This window comes from Taudactylus pleione, unplaced genomic scaffold, assembly GCF_031769625.1.
Source record: "Taudactylus pleione unplaced genomic scaffold, aTauple2 ptg000095l, whole genome shotgun sequence".
NCBI classification, from domain to species: domain Eukaryota; kingdom Metazoa; phylum Chordata; class Amphibia; order Anura; family Myobatrachidae; genus Taudactylus; species Taudactylus pleione.
In genome coordinates this window covers 31907454-31923795 of record NW_028284497.1, presented here as the reverse complement: position 1 = coordinate 31923795, position 16342 = coordinate 31907454, and the positions used below count along the sequence as shown (strand labels likewise).

Sequence of the window (16342 nt, the reverse complement as noted above, 5' to 3'; positions counted from 1 at the left end):
GGTAAAACTTACCTTTGTTAACTTTCTCTTCGAAGTCCATAGGGTCCACAGGGCACGCGCCCTGACGCACCTGGCTTTTATGGGTTTCTTCTCTTGGCCCCCTATTCCATTCTCTGTGTGAGAGAGTGTGATTCTTCAGTGTACCAGTCTTCCTTCTCTCCTGTCCTGCTCCTGCCTTGGGCTTGTTAACAAAACTGAAGTGCCCTCAGACTGTGGGCTTGGTATAGGGGGAAGGACCGGAGCATCCTAGGATTGAAAAGCTTTCTGTTAGTGTCTGGTCCTCCAGGTCCCACCTACACCCCAATGTCGCCCTGTGGACTCTATGGACTTTGAAGTAAGAGAGTTACCAAAGGGAAGTTTTACCATAACTCTCATTTTCTTTAAATTATCAAAAATATTTGCAAATGGGTTCTATTAAAGGTCTGTAACATCATATGGTTGTCTTGCATCATGCGTAATAGGTTTTAAAACTTTAGTTTAAGATTTTAGCTGTCAAGTATATTTGTTGCCTTGTAGTGATAACACTTTTGTGTTTTTGATGGCTTGCTAGGCGGAGAAGGTGGACGCAGCTCTTCACAGCATGTTGCTGAAGCAAGAACCACAAAGGCAACACTTAGCATGCTTGGGTACCTGGGTGCTTTACCATAACTTGCGGATAATGATTCAGTACTTGCTGAGTGGTTTTGAACTGGAACTCTATAGCATGCACGAATACTATTACATCTATTGGTGAGTACTTTTAATTTCCCCTGCAGTATTCATATAAACAATTTACCTGTTCCTTACAGGCACATCCATCTTGTCAATCTTTAATTGATCCTAGAAGTTACTGTTAATTACCTTTCATTAACGATTAAGATTGTAAAATGTTTGCTGTTAAACCATATGCTACACACAAAGAGATTCCCAAAGTTAATATTTCAGTAATTACTTTCCTATTTTTTATACTGATGTACATGTAAAAAGTACCTAGTGTCTGGCTTTCAAGCTTGTCTGGTAGGCCTCCTGATGTCATGGAGGCTTTCCTGCCTGTGTGTAAAAAGACTGGCAGAAGTGACAGGATCCCCTGATTCTACTGCACGCTTCATGCTCCTATAGACTCGCCCTCCTAGACAAATTAGGAGCTAGCTGAGCATCTTAAAGCGCACACACACATAATAAGGGTAGCCCTTGATTAGCCTGAATGCTGGACTTCAGGTAAGTAATCTATTGGATATATGTATTACTAATTCATGAAACCGTTACATGTCTCTTTTGCGTAATATAATAGTTTCCTTTATAGAACTAGATTTTGTAGTTCAATATCTGCTTCCAGTTCTACAAATTTCCAGCTGCCCTTCTGTATATGTTTTATCAATTTGAGTTTACTTTAAATTTTCCTTTTCTTCAATGAACTTTAGGTACCTGTCTGAGTTTCTTTATGCTTGGTTGATGTCTACACTAAGTCGGGCAGATAGCTCGCAGATGGCAGAAGAGCGCATTATGGAGGAACAACAGAAAGGTCGTAGCAGCAAAAAGACTAAGAAAAAAAAGAAAAGTAATGTATAAATGTTTTGTTGAAAAAAAAAAAAATAAATTCTGTATTTCCTAAGTACACACAAACCATTTATGACCGGATGTATTCATACCTTCATCACCAGATATCAAAGTTTTCACCCTTCCTCTTGTTTACTTTTGGATCCAAGTCTTACGTATTTATTCTTTTACTTTGCTTCTAATTTCATTCAATATCGATTATGTGCATTGGCATAATGGAGAATAAAATCCTTAATTGTATGCAGGTAAATGTCTGCCATTATTGTGTTTGGCACTGCTACGAATATGATTTCCTGATCAATACTGTGTTGCCTCTGGTAATTGCTTTGCAAGAGCAGCATTTTGCCTTGTGCAGCAGGGAACCCTGTTGGAAGCTGATGGGGTTGAGGATGTCCTGGAGCTTTGGTCCATGCATCTTACACTGCCCATGAAGTCTTGCTTCTGAGATTTCATTTTTATTGGCTATGGCTAATGTAATTTGGGTTGGTCCTATAATAGTACAAAATATGTTTTCTGTGTTTAAAATAACCTCTTCCAACCTGTTCTGTTAATGATTAGTATAAATATAATTCAAGGCATTTATACTGTGATTGGGGATATTTATACAACTTTCAGTTTAAAGACACTTTTTTCTTTATTGAGGCATGAAAATACAAGACAAGTCGTCTATACAACAGGGAAATTAACATGTGATATAAGTCTCAAACATAATCGATATTGAATGAAATAAGAAGCAAAGTAAAAGAATAAATACGTTAGACTTGGATCCAAAAGTAAACAAGAGGAAGGGTGACAGTCACAGCCCAAATAGACGGATTCTGAATTAGAAGAGTAGTACTGTCAACACTTAAGTCAAAATGTCATGTTTTAGGGGTTGAGGTCGGGAGGTGAATTGGGGTGGGGTCTTGAGAACACATTGGTTTTATACAATAGTGTACCCCAAAAACATAGTTGTTCTCAGAGTGTGGATGGAAGGATGTCGATGAAGCCCTCCCATGTCTCAAAGAAACGCTGAGTAGACCTGTGTTTTTCCATGGCGGCCACCGACCAAACAGTGGCATCATATATTTAGCGCTTAACATATTTCATAGGACGTATTTATCTCTCCATGGTAGATATCAGATTTGATTGGCGCATTGTCTCTGGGCATGTCCTGTGATACAACGATTCTGGGTCCAGGTATGACGTTCTGTTAATTGGCATTTAGTTACTTACCTCATTCACCTGAATTGTCAGTTTTTAGGATTTTGAGGCCATGCGGGTAGTTAGGGAACAAAGAAATTGTTAGTGGCTGTTTCAGCTGCAGGCAAAAAAACGTATTTTATAATGGTGGATACAGGCTCTTCCATGTTGCTGCTCAGTCTAGTGAGTTCATTGTCCATGAAAAGGATAAGATGAATGAAAACACAATAATAGTCACAAATTCAAGTAGCAGCAAAAGTGTAAAAGATGGAGTGATATTCCAGGGCAATCCGGATGATTATCCAGCAACAGTATATTATATTACCAGCCTCCTAGGATAGTCTGTTTGGAAACTTGTCTCCTGTGTAATGAACGGATCACACTAGCAGTGGCTTGGAGAAGTTGGTGAAAATGGTGCTGGTCCGGAACCTCCCGTACAGAACTCCAATCCAAAGGGGAAATCCTTGGGGTGCTAAAACGTGTTTTCGTTGTGGAAAGCCCCCACAACTTCTTCAGTAGCTTCATAGGGAATTAATTCAAAATGGGGTTTAAATACCCTAGTACTAATTGCAGAGTCAAAACAGCTGCAATCATTGCACTCGATAAGAACCAAGCCGTATAGATAAATAAGTAATATTAAAATATAAATAATCAGAGGGAGCCTTAATAAGAATAACATACCTAAACAGATTAATAACTCACCAATTATGATGAGAATAACATGACATTCATTGTATACCTGTACTCGTATGTGCTTTCCGCATCATGTGACATGGACCTGTCTCCTGAGTCATGTGAATCACTAGAGGCGGAGTAGGAGTGACTCAACACATCAGCGGTCATGTGTTGTAAACATACACATGCCGCTCTGATGTTATTCGCTCCATAGCAATCCAGTCCGTCAGCGGTCACGTGATGTACACACACTCGTGCCGCTGAATGTCACTGGTAAACAATTGATCTCTCTCTTCATTAGTGCATATATAAATACAATGCAGCAGTAGTTCATATCTCTTTAAACTAAAATCCCTCAATTAGGGGACATAATCTAATGTTATTGGTACTCATTGTTAATAATCATCAGATATATTTCATAGTGCATTCATTTTATATACTTAATCTATTCACGAACATCGTGGATAACCTACATAATTTAAACATGACATCAAAAATGCACATTAAATATACTAATATAAAGAATAATATTAACATACATTCAAGTATAGATGGCTCTCATCGATCAATTCCTCTTAACAAGAAGCAAATACCAACCCTGTCTGAGATGGAGATAAACAGGTGAGTAACACCTATTATAAACAGATCGATTATTTTTCCAATAAATCATCAAAAGAACTAGTTGTTCGCTCTCATAATGGTATCCCTGCTTTTCAGAAAGATGATAGATGGTCGATAAACAAGTCCTGTCTGCCTAATCTGACTCCATCAACTATAAGAGGGCTAGGGAATAAAATCAATTATTGTTCATAAACATCGTCATGGATAACAAACAATATTGAGCACGACATCTATACTACACGAAAGTATACTAATATAAAATGTTCATCTGAATATATAGATAGAATGAGAAATCATTCATGAAATCTACCTTAACTGAAGGCATATTAACCCTTTCTAAACATATAAATGTATAGGTAAAACATAAGAAAATAAGTAAATACTGTATATAGTAGTGCTCCAATAAACCCATTTACACTTTTGCTGCTACTTGAAATCGTGACTATTATTGTGTTTTCATTCATCTTATCCTTTTCATGGACAATTAACTCACTAGACTGAGCTACATTTATCCACCTGAGGATTTGATTACTCTTATTTTTTATTTTCTTTGTTTTAACTTTGTGCATAACCTATGTTATGGTTTTATATTATTAAATACCATTTATATTTTGAAGCAATTGGATTAGGAGAGCCACAATGTGTGTGTATATATATATATATATATATATATTTTTTTTTTATTTGCATCCAGATACTAATTGTTTGAGTGGTATTACCAGATTCCATTCAGTTATTATCAATCAATTTATTTTTATTATTGACACTAGCGCTGTTCATTCCTTTTCCTTCTATATCAGAAAAATGAGGATCTTGCATTCCTCAACCACCAATTGTTTTAGGCGTTTATAAGTGACTAGGATTTTCTCCTTAGTCTGCCACTACCCCCTCTCGCTCCTGTCCCAGGCGACGCACCCTTACAGTTTGTGGGACACCTAGCTAAGTTTCAAGGTTTAGAACGGAAAGTTATAGCCCAGGTAGTCAAAAAGGGCTTGTCCCTTTAACATGCTCAGAAATCTCTACAAAAGCATAAGTTGTTTCGTCGATGGCAATTCTCCACACCGCCAACCTTGTCTGCTAACTTTTGTATGGATTAGGTCTGAGAGGTAGTGGTGCTTGAATTGACAAGAGAGTATCCTCGTATCACTGATCGTCTGTTCAAGTGTATGTAACCTGGTGGCATGACTAGACTGTCGATTAAGCGCAGAGTCAATTGAAGTTTATATCAGTCTAATCTTTTGTCTATTTGGGGCATGAGCTGATCGAGTTTCTCACTGATTTTTAGGCACTATTTGGTTGAAGTTGTCATCAGTTTGGACATCAATTGTTGAAATTTCTCAGCTATATTGGGTATGATCATGTGTTAGAGTATCGTCGCCATTTCATCTTTAGATGCTGTGACCTTCCCAGCTTGGGAAGTAGGTGCCCCTAACAGTGGGTCCTGAGGGGGATGGGATGGGAAGGACATTTGTTTTGACAAGGTTTGTTTAGGTTTAACAATGATAATTCCTAGATATCCTAGCTGCTAACAGGGATCACTGGTAATGGTATAAAAGATATTCAGAATATGGAACACCCAAAGAATATTCCCTCCCCCAGGGAAACTATAAAGTTACATAATGAGCCAAAACAGTAGTGTGAAAAGAAGAGTAATAAAGTACTATTGTAAAACAAGATTTTACAAAAGACCAAGGGGGAAGCAATAACAGAAACTAGTGCATGTCACCAGAAATAAAAACACCCAAGGAGTTGTATATTACAATGGTACGTATCCGAACACTGTTACTTTTAAAGCAAACCACTACTAGGTGGTGCCAAACTCCGCATCACATTTACAACAGTTGTGTACTACCATCATCAGTAAGCAGAGGAGGATAGACTACCAGCATAAAGATAGTCATGTGTGTGGTTCCAAAAGGGACTGTGCTCAACTTAATAGAAAGTAATTATAAACATTAATGTCATAGAAATAAAAAAATGAATTTGTAACAAGCAATGCAATGTAAGTACCATGAATACAATATCCAATAATAGCAGGTTTAAAAAATGCCATGCACGTTAAGTCAGCAATACTTGTTACCAAGAGTAATATTCCAGCACCAGTATAATGTGAGGTAGAGTTATTGAGGTATAACTGCAGCAATGTTCACTAATTCTGCATCCCTGCAGTACTTTTGAGGAAGGAGACCATAGGATGGAGGTACTGGTTTTCCCTGTGTAGGGGGTGTAATATGAGTGTGACACTCTATAATACAACCCACACACACCACGTTTGTAGCAAAGAAATGCCACAGAAGTCCAGTACCTAAGTCATGGATGTCCACCAAATATAGACTTAAGGGCACTGGATTGGTCAGGCGTTTCTACTATGAATTGCAAAATTATCCCCCAGTCCTGTATGTAATAATGTAGTATATGGGAGAAGATACCAGGTTTATTTCAGAGGGACCACTTCTGTCAAATGAGGGCAGGAAGAGGTGCCTCCTGACATGCTGATGACACAAGTAATCCCCACAGATGAGCCGGACACTGCTATCAGGAATGTATCTGGGACTGCGTTTCCTTGGTCTGAGTTCTGCAGACTGTAGAACATAGGGGGGAGTCTACGGATCAGATAGCTGAAGATGTTCCACAATCCCCACAGTAAAGTGATGATGCTCCAAGATGTGGCTGAGCATGGGTCCAACAGTGAGTAGCGGCTCCTCGATGAAGGCAAACAACCAGGGTCCTGTTGAATTGCGCAGAGAGAGCAGGGCAGACCAGTCAGCAGGATGAAGCCACTGAGGAATCGGCCGTTCACTTCGGCACACCAAACTCCAGGCAAGAGGACGCAACTGTCGGGTGTCTTCAGTAGAGCAGAGTGGCTTGCGGGAAGGCAGGGCATGGGAAGTTACCATAGAGAAGCCACAGCAGTTCCAGATGCAGTTATGGGCTGCAACACCAGCCAGAGCAGGATACCACGAAGGAAGGAGCCCTTCAGTGAGTAACTGAGGAGGCCACAAGGGGAATGGCACTAACTCCATCACTTGTCACTGCGGGCAGCAGTAGCGCCAGTACAGTCACAGATAGTGGGAAATCCGCAAGCAGGCAATGCCTCATAAGTAATGGAGGAGAACACAGGCGAATGGCACCAGTGCCGGCACCCAATGCTGCAGACAACAGCAGCACTGGGACAGCCACAGGCAGTGGGGTATCCACCAGCAGGCAAGGCATCAGGGCTTCACTACATGTGGAGAAGCCTGGAGCACTATATGAATGGGTGGCGGGTAAAGGGTCTCACGCGACCCTGCAGTGGTTCCGGACTACGGGGGAAAATGGTGAACGGTCCCCCGTAGCCAACAATATATATTGCTTCTCCAGATGTCAAGCTGATAAATCACCCGAGATAATTGGCGTTTATCGGGTAGGAGAGCAGAGATTTGCGAAGACTAGCAATCTGAGATTATGGAGATGAGCTTAAAACGTGGCCATCTTGGATATTCCACCCGACCGGTACTTTTTGTTTCCGCTCAGAGGATTTGACAATGTGGCAATGTGCTTACTCCTCACTCTGTCCTTGTTTTCAAAGGTTTTACTAATTTGTCTTGGATTTCCCTTTTACTGTCTGTAACATGCTGTTACTGACCACCTCTGCTGGTGTTATTTTACTCCATTCACCAACTTCAAGTGACAAATGTACACAACTGCCACCACCATACTCCTTCACTGGCACCTGATATCTTACTTCTGGGTAGTGTGTGTAGCTGCTGGTGACTGTGGCTGATTTCTCCTGTCTGCATACTTAGGTTTTGGACTTCAACAGAGTGTGGATCCAGTGCGAAGGGGTTAAAAGTAGGACATTAAGGGAACAAAGTACAGTGCTAGCTGTTTTCTGTACGCACATGAATATAGTAGATAATAGGCATTGTACATGATCTTTTGAAGATTATCTATTGCTTATTTATAAATCCTGTTAAATATCACTATGAGTTGGTATATGCAGAATACATCAATATGCGCTCTTTAAGTAGGGCCAAAGCGAAACTTTATTCCTGCCATAAATTCAAGTAAGCACTTGAAATACTAGGCCAATGTGAGTGGATGTTTTCAGCAGGGTGACCAGTCTGGCAGAAGAAATGAGACTGCACTGAGCCAGCCAATCAGGATTACATTTGACTGGGCCAGTGCTTTGTATTATTTAATGCAGTTCATGGTTTCCCTGGACAGTCTTGAGGACAGAATTGAGGAGAGCTACAGTCAGGTGCATAAATATTGGGACATTGACAGAATTTTCATATTTTGGCCTCTATTCACCACCACAATGGCTTTGAAATGAAACAAACAAGATGTGCTTTAACTGCAGACTTTCAGATTTAATTTGAGGGTAATTACATCCCAATCAGGTGAACGGTGTAGGAATTACAACCGTTTCTATATGTGCCTCCCACTCTTTAAGGGGCCAAAAGTAATGGGACTATCAACTCAAAAGCTATTTCATGAACAGGTGTGAGCTATTCCCTCATTATTTCATTATCAATTAAGCAGGTAAAAGGTCTGGAGTTGATTCTAGGTGTGACATTTGCATTTGGAATCAGTTGCTGTCGACTCTCAATATAAGATTCAAAGAGCTGTCACTATCAGTGAAGCAAGCCATCATTAGGCTGAAAAATCAAAACAAACCCATCAGAGAGATAGCAAAAACATTAGGTGTGGCCAAATCAACTGTTTGGAACATTCTTAAAAAGAAAGAACGCACCGGAGAGCTCAGCAACACCAAAAGACCCGGAAGACCAGGGAAAACTGTGGTGGATGACAGAAGAATTATTTCCCTGTTGAAGAAAAACCCCTACAACAGTTGGCCAAATCAAGAACACTCTCCAGGAGGTAGGTGTATATGTGTCAAAGTCAACAATCAAGAAAAGACTTCACAAGAGTAAATATAGAGGGTTCACCACAAGATGTAAACCATTGGTGAGCCTCAAAAACAGGAAGACCAGATTAGAGTTTGCCAAACAACATCTAAAAAAGCCATTACAGTTCTGGAACAACATCCTATGGACAGATGAGACAAAGATCAATTTGTACCAGAGTGATGGGAAGAGAAGAGTATGGAGAAGGAAAGGAACTGCTCATAATCCAAAACATGCCACCTCATCAGTGAAGCATGGTGGTAGTGTCATGGCATGGGCATGTATGGCTGCCAATGGAACTGGTTCCCTTGTATTTATTGATGATGTGACTGCTGACAAAAGCAGCAGAATGAATTCTGAAGTGTTTCGGGCAATATTATATGCTCATATTCAGTGCTTCAGAACTCATTGGACGGCACTTCACAGTGCAGATGGACAATGACCCGAAGCATACTGCAAAAGCAACCAAGTTTTTCAAGGCTAAAAAGTGGAATGTTATGCAATGGCTAAGTCAATCCCCTGACCTGAATCCGATTGAGCATGCATTTCACTTGATGAAGACAAAACTGAAGGGAAAATGCCCCAAGAACAAGCAGGAAGTGAAGACATTTGCAGTAGAGTCCTGGCAGAGCATCACCAGGGATGAAACCCAGCGTCTGGTGATGTCTATGCATTCCAGACTTCAGGCTGTAATTGCCTGCAAAGGATTTGCAACAAAGTATTAAAAAGTGAAAGTTAGATTTAGGATTGTTTAGTTTGTCCCATTACTTTTGGCCCCTTAAAAAGTGGGAGGCACATATAGAAACCATTGTAATTCCTACACCGTTCACCTGATTTGGATATAATTACCCTCAAATTAAATCTGAAAGTCTGCAGTTAAAGCACATCTTGTTTGTTTCATTTCAAAGCCATTGTGGTAGTGAATAGAGGCCAAAATATGAAAATTCTGTCAATGTCCCAATATTTATGCACCTGACTGTATAAGTACCGCGTTATTACATATTATTGTTTAATAACAGTCACTAGCTCTGTGCATAGGGAGCAAGGAGCTAAAATGAACAATTGGTATTTAAACAGAATTTAAAGTAATTTGTGGTTCCCAATTAAACTGCATTGTTCATTACTGGGACATATTCCACAGAAAGAGTAGTTATCTTTTTATATGGGTACTTCATTCAACCACTTAAAGGAATGTGGTTGTCACAGTGATTACTATCCCCCCCCCCCCCACCCACAAGGTGAACTCAAACCAGATGCTTTCTTTACCATGTGATATCCTGTCTCAGAATGTTACTCAATTAACACACACCTTTCTTTATGTACAACAACTTTCACAAGCATGCTATGGTAATAAGTGACAAAAATATATACGAGTGAATTATTCACATTTGTATGTGAGAAATGGTAGATCCAGTCACAGGGGAAGTAGCTGGTTCTTATATTTTTAAATGTTTTTTTGTTTTTTTTTTGAAAAGGCATAGGTTTCATGTTAGTTTATTTTGTGGTAGTCCTTGATTATGTGGTGGAGGACACACTCTGGGCGATTCAAATGTTTTTTGCCCGTGATAATTATTGAGCGCCCAATTTGATATTAAATTGTTCTGGGCGCTCATTAATTATCGCCCTCTTCGCCGCCTAACCAGGGTGTTTCAGACACATTTCTGCTCTCACCCTCCTGAGTGCGTGCAGAAATGCCGGCGCCCTGACAGAGTAACAATTGAATTGCTCTGTCGGTCGTCGTGAAAAAAAAAAAAGCCACCAGCAGAACAATTCAATCCCCCCCACTATATTCTATCTTCCCATATTACTGTGGTGTATGTTTGATTTTCTTTCTTTTGATGGAGCAGAGGCTTTTCATTGAATAGGTTACAGGGAGGCCAATGGTTAATCTCCACACACATTAAATTCCTGAATTAATAATGTACCTTGGTAGAAGAGAAGCTGCCTTTAGGAGGATATTTCAGGTGGGTTCAAACTAAGAGATCCCAGATGGGTGGATTCCCAGAAATTATACTTAAACAAACAAATTGAATATAAAAGTGTACATTTATTATAATACTTGGTTACAATTGTCGATTAATTCAGTAGATACAGCAATCACATCAGCAAATCCAGGAGCCCTTCTCTCAGCATCTAGAGACTGGATTATGGTCAAACGTCCTAGCACTTCTGCAGTGTGTTGTTCCAGGAATAAGGCTCCTTCTATACTGACAAATTACAGCTTATATAGACTGCTAAGATAAAAACTCCTGAGTAGGCATTTTAAATATAAAGGTCATTTTTAGAAATATTAATAGACAGTATGGGGGGCATTGTTGCCTCAATTATGAATATTGGAATAAACATTTCAATAAACAACTTTTATGGTATGTATTTTGTATTAATTGAAGGTAACAATGTGTATTTTCCATTAAGTATGTCTGGTCACATAATTAAACAACTGTAATAGCTAGCTAGTTGGCATTCTAAAACATGTTGACATATACTGGACTTTGTCACAATCTGTATATGAGGCAAAACTGACCGAGCGCACTGAACAGCAAAATGGCTTGAAAACTCCATTTTGGTCACTCCTGATACAGAGAAAGTTACTTCTAGTAGCGGACTCCTATTGTCCCTTCCATCCCATGCTTCACTATATTGAATGTTTTGGGATATCCCCACAACAATATCTGTGTTTCCCACATAACTGAAGGAAGAAAAAGGCTTTCTAGCTTTCTCATAGGCAGGCCTGTATTCTTACTGGTTATCTGGGATCTCGCATCTGGGTCTTAATTCCAGTAATTTTTATTTCTAGATTTATCACTTCTCTTGCTCTGTTATCTGGCCTAGATTATTTTTTTGCATATTTTTCCTCACATTTTTGGTGGATTATTGTAAACTGCTGTACATGGCTGGCAGTTTGACTGTTTAAAAGTTCCGTGCCTGAGCAGCCAGAGATAGTAAGTAATGGTTCCTAGTCACTTCATTAGAAATGAAGGCCATCCTATTCCTAGACATTAGGCCACACACTGTAGAGCGTGGCTTCGATTTTGGGTCAACCTTGATTTATTTATAGAAACTCTATAGATAGGTACAATTTAAGCAAACTGTATTATCCAAGTCTTGCTTGTCTCCAGGTATCAGCAGGCACTGCCATCCAGAATAGGACTCTTAATGATGACAACATATGTCCAGACATGGATTTTTTTTCTTTTTTTTTTCTTCTTGGTTTTTTTATTTTATTATTTTACAATTTACAGATGTGTCCTTATACATCTAGCCGCCTTGCGCGCTAAACAGCCCAAATAGTCGCACCATGCCGTGGCATGACTCAGAAGAGCCGAGTGTCTTTTTGTGCGACTTTTTGCTTTCAAATGCGTCTTACTCGCACAGCGATGCAAATAGTTAGCACCAGCTTCTGCTGATTAAAGTGATATGCAGTATGTCTATATTCTGTGAGCAACTGCGGGTGTGTCACACGGAGCTCCCGCGTTATGTTTAGCGCAACTTGCAGTGCACGGAGCATAGATGTATGTGGACACATCTGTAGTTGTTGTACTGCCTTCCTATAACAAGCGTAATAGTATTTTTGTATGATTTTCAAATAATGCTTTGTTAGTAATAAATTATAGTGGGTTTGTTTTTGTTTTTCAGTTCGTCCATTGAGCAGAGAGATAACTTTAAGCCAGGCTTATCAGAACATGTGTGCTGGGATGTACAAGGTAAATGTAGAGCTTCAACATTTTTAATTGCAGCGACTTTTTCAATATGCAATTTGTAAATTAGTGAGACTTACTGAAAATACTGATCACTCTATGGGCCCCTTTTAATAACGAGTGATATGCTTGTTATCACTCGTTACTAATCTTAAATGGTGCTCCAACCAATCTGCTCCTAACTAATTTTACACAAACTGTGTTTGAAAAATGACAGGAGCTGATTTGTTGCAGCACCATTTTAAGCTGGGTACACACTGATGGATATATCGGCCTTCACAGACATATCGGATTGGCCCTGCAGCACAGCAGATTGCCGATATTTTTTCAATACGCCCATTGTTTAATATTTCAAATGGAAGGTTGGTAAAACCTCCTACCCTAACAAGTTAACTAGTTTTAAATTTCAACAACTACAGGGGATGTAGTCAGCATCCCGGCTAATGGGATGCCGATGGTCTAAATACCGGCGCCGGAATCCTGGCTATAGAATACCGACCGTCGGTATCCCGAAGGTAAGGATCTGGGTTAGGGGGAGGGTTACGGTGTGGGGTTAGGCACTGAGGGGAGGGATAGGCTTTAAGGGGGGAGGTATAGGGAGAGGGGTGGGTTAAGTTCAGGTACTATGGGGGGGGGATTAGGGTTTGGCACCAGGAAGGGAGGGTTAGGGTAGGGAGAGGGGGAGGGTTAGCATATCGACCAACAAGTGTCTGTATGTTAACTCTGTCGGGATCCCGGCATTGGGATTCTGACCGCCTGCCGGCAACCCATAACCAACCCCAACTATAGTATTCTATAGCGCCAATTTTCCTATGAGTATATATTAATTTCTGATTAACGTATTTCCTTTTGAGAGATTTGACAACCAAATTCGGGGGAAAAAGTTTGCTTTAATAAGGTTTCTATTTGTTTTTAAATTTTGTGGTAGTATTACATTTAAATGTTTGAATTCTGTTTGTTATAGACAATGATCGCGTTTGACATGGATGGAAAAGTGAGGAAACCTAAGTTTGAACTTGACAGTGAACAAGTTCGGTATGAGCACAGGTTTGCTCCATTCAACAGTGTTATCACCCCACCACCAGTGCACTATTTGCAATTTAAGGTATTTTTGTGATTTACCTGGAATAATATGGTTCTACAAACTGCAGGCTGCTGTGATCACATGAAGGACATACCTGCTTAGAAACCTGTACACTTCACTACAGGAAATCAAGAGAAGTTATTGACAAAACCAATGTGAAAATATCAGGCTGTAATTCATTTTAATTAGTATAACATTACATGGTTTATTTGCATATTTATGCTCATAAACATTAGGGAGCTGCAACGCTTGAAGTAAATTTAACCAACACACTCCACAGACTGCCATTTCTACTGAAGGAGCTATGTTTTGCAGGCAGAGTTTGAGAAATGTCTGTATCCATGCAACTAATCCACCCAAACAAAATGCCTTACTATTTTGGACCCATGATGTTATTGTCAGTGGAAATATAACTTGCATGGCTCCTTGAAAGATGCTTTGGACTTCAAGAATTGAGTCACTGTCTCTTGAATTTTATAAATGGCGTCATACATTAGTTTCTTTTCTACTGCTTGGACCTGCAGTTTGTAGTCTGTAAACATTCGTATCTCATAAGGCTCTATTAACATATGATATAAAATCAAATTCCTGCTTTCTCTTGTTGTATGTATCTAAAGGAAATGTCTGACTTAAATAAGTACAGTCCTCCACCCCAATCTTCAGACCTGTACATGGCTGCAAGCAAACATTTCCAACAAGCAAGAATGATTTTGGAAAATATCCCAAATCAAGATCAAGAAGTGAGATTTTTTTTTCTTTCATTTTGACCTGTATGTTCATTTTATTCTAGTCTATCCTTCACCATTTATTTTGATACTTGGATAGCTAATTATAATGCTGTTTACAAAAATATTTAACACTTTCTTTTTAGTTTGTGTTAATTATGGGGATTTAGAAGTAAAGAGTAGAACAACTAACCCTAATTATATATTCTAACATTTGATGCAGTATGTGAACCATCAAGAAGACCTTCTGTAGGCACTACTGAAGTCATGGTTATCTAAAATGATGTATGACACAGCAAGAAAGATACTATTGTCTCATGTATCTTAATCAGCCCCTTACCTGCCACATAACACCCATTATCTACTCCCTTCACTGGCTGCCTGTAAAATGGAGGATCTACTGCAACATTTTCTTACTGACTCTCAAATTCCTACATAACCAGGGTCCAAGGTACCTAAAGGAGCTTCTGATTCCTTACTGCCTGCTCGTGTACTGTGTTCTGTAGATGGGCTATTAGCAATACCTAGAATCCTCCCTTCATTAATTTGGGGGTCAAGCTTTTATCTTTGCTGCTCCGACTCTATGGAACTCTCTTCCTCGCACAGTTCAGAGAGACATCCATTCTAGAATCCTTCAAAAACACTCAAGACTTACCTGTATATTCTCAAGCATTTTATGAATGCCCCTTTAGTTTCTAAAACAAAATACAACCTAAATGCTTAGCTCTCTTTTTTCTGTTAAGTTTATTTTGTATCTTGTATCATTAAATGCTAATGTAAAGCAGTTTGAGTCCCATTGGAAAAAAATTGTATAATTATTATTATTATTATTCTAGCATTGCGAAGATAAATCACTTGTACTTGGCAAACGAACGAGTCAATGCCAGATAAACATCTTACATTTTGGTGTGTATGGTACTTATGGAGTACACAGACTTTGGTGTTGCAGGGAATAGTCCACTGCTGTCTCCTCTCTGTAATATATTCCCTAATTTGGAGGTAGACAATGTCATCATTCTCTGTGTGATATTTGTCTGAGTTTTCCTTTGTTGTATAATAAGAATCGTTTTAAGGGGTCTTTCAGTGTGGCGCATGTATAGGTATTTCAGTTCCGAAATTAATTACAAATCCTGGGATTATGGCATTACCGAGCTACAATTACAGGATTTATTTTGGGAGTAAGAAAAAATGGAAAGAAAAACAAAAAATTGTAAAACAGCAATAATCTCTAAAAGAGAAAAAAAAAAAGAAATGTGGATCCTATTTTTCATTTGCTGAAAATATGACCTAGGAAAAAGGAGGACGACAGGAGTGTAAACGCTAATTTGTCTTTGGATTTTTATCCCTGTATACCCGGCTGTAGAGAGAGCACGTTCAGGGTCTACACTAAATACATTTAAGCCCATGTCCATATGTTCAGCTGCAATATCACCTGGTTCAGCTGTTCCTGTGTCAAACTCATCACCATCATCTATATCAGGCATACATACATAATCATCATTGTTAACTTTGTCTGTAAAAGAGGAAGGATGAATCAGCCATTGTTATGGATGAAGAGGCCTTTGTAGATGAGAATGTTCAGTAGTGCCTTTTTTGTAGAGAACATCAAATACTGCAAGGTGAAGGCCATGCACTAGATGAGACAACTGGTGTTCAGCAGCTACAAGTTTTCCAACAGATGTAATGGTACAAGTGCCACATTAAACTCGTTTAAATGAGGTTTCAAAATATCAAGATACCTTTTTCTGCAGTCATCTATTCGTGAACTCTGAATTTGTATGGGCCATGTAAGATAATATCCTTCTCTTTTATTTGCAGTAGAGGTCCATTTATCAAATGCAGCAGAAAATCCCCTTTCCCTCCTCACTATTTTAAAATGACTTATTTCCTGGATGACTTTTGATTTGATTTCATGGCATTTTTAACAACTAT

At 39.3% G+C, this 16342-nt stretch overlaps 1 protein-coding gene across 3 annotated transcripts in view; it reads left to right on the top strand.

Annotated features, from left to right (window-relative positions):
* NAA35 (N-alpha-acetyltransferase 35, NatC auxiliary subunit) overlaps positions 1–16342 on the top strand; it is a 104218-nt gene that overhangs the window by 67081 nt on the left and 20795 nt on the right. For all 3 annotated transcript variants that reach the window (XM_088470090.1, XM_088470091.1, XM_088470089.1), the window contains exons 17-21: positions 551–729; positions 1401–1537; positions 12540–12607; positions 13566–13706; positions 14303–14425. In XM_088470090.1, the coding sequence (XP_088326216.1) occupies positions 551–729; positions 1401–1537; positions 12540–12607; positions 13566–13706; positions 14303–14425 (648 nt within the window). The remainder of the gene's footprint in view (positions 1–550; positions 730–1400; positions 1538–12539; positions 12608–13565; positions 13707–14302; positions 14426–16342) is intronic.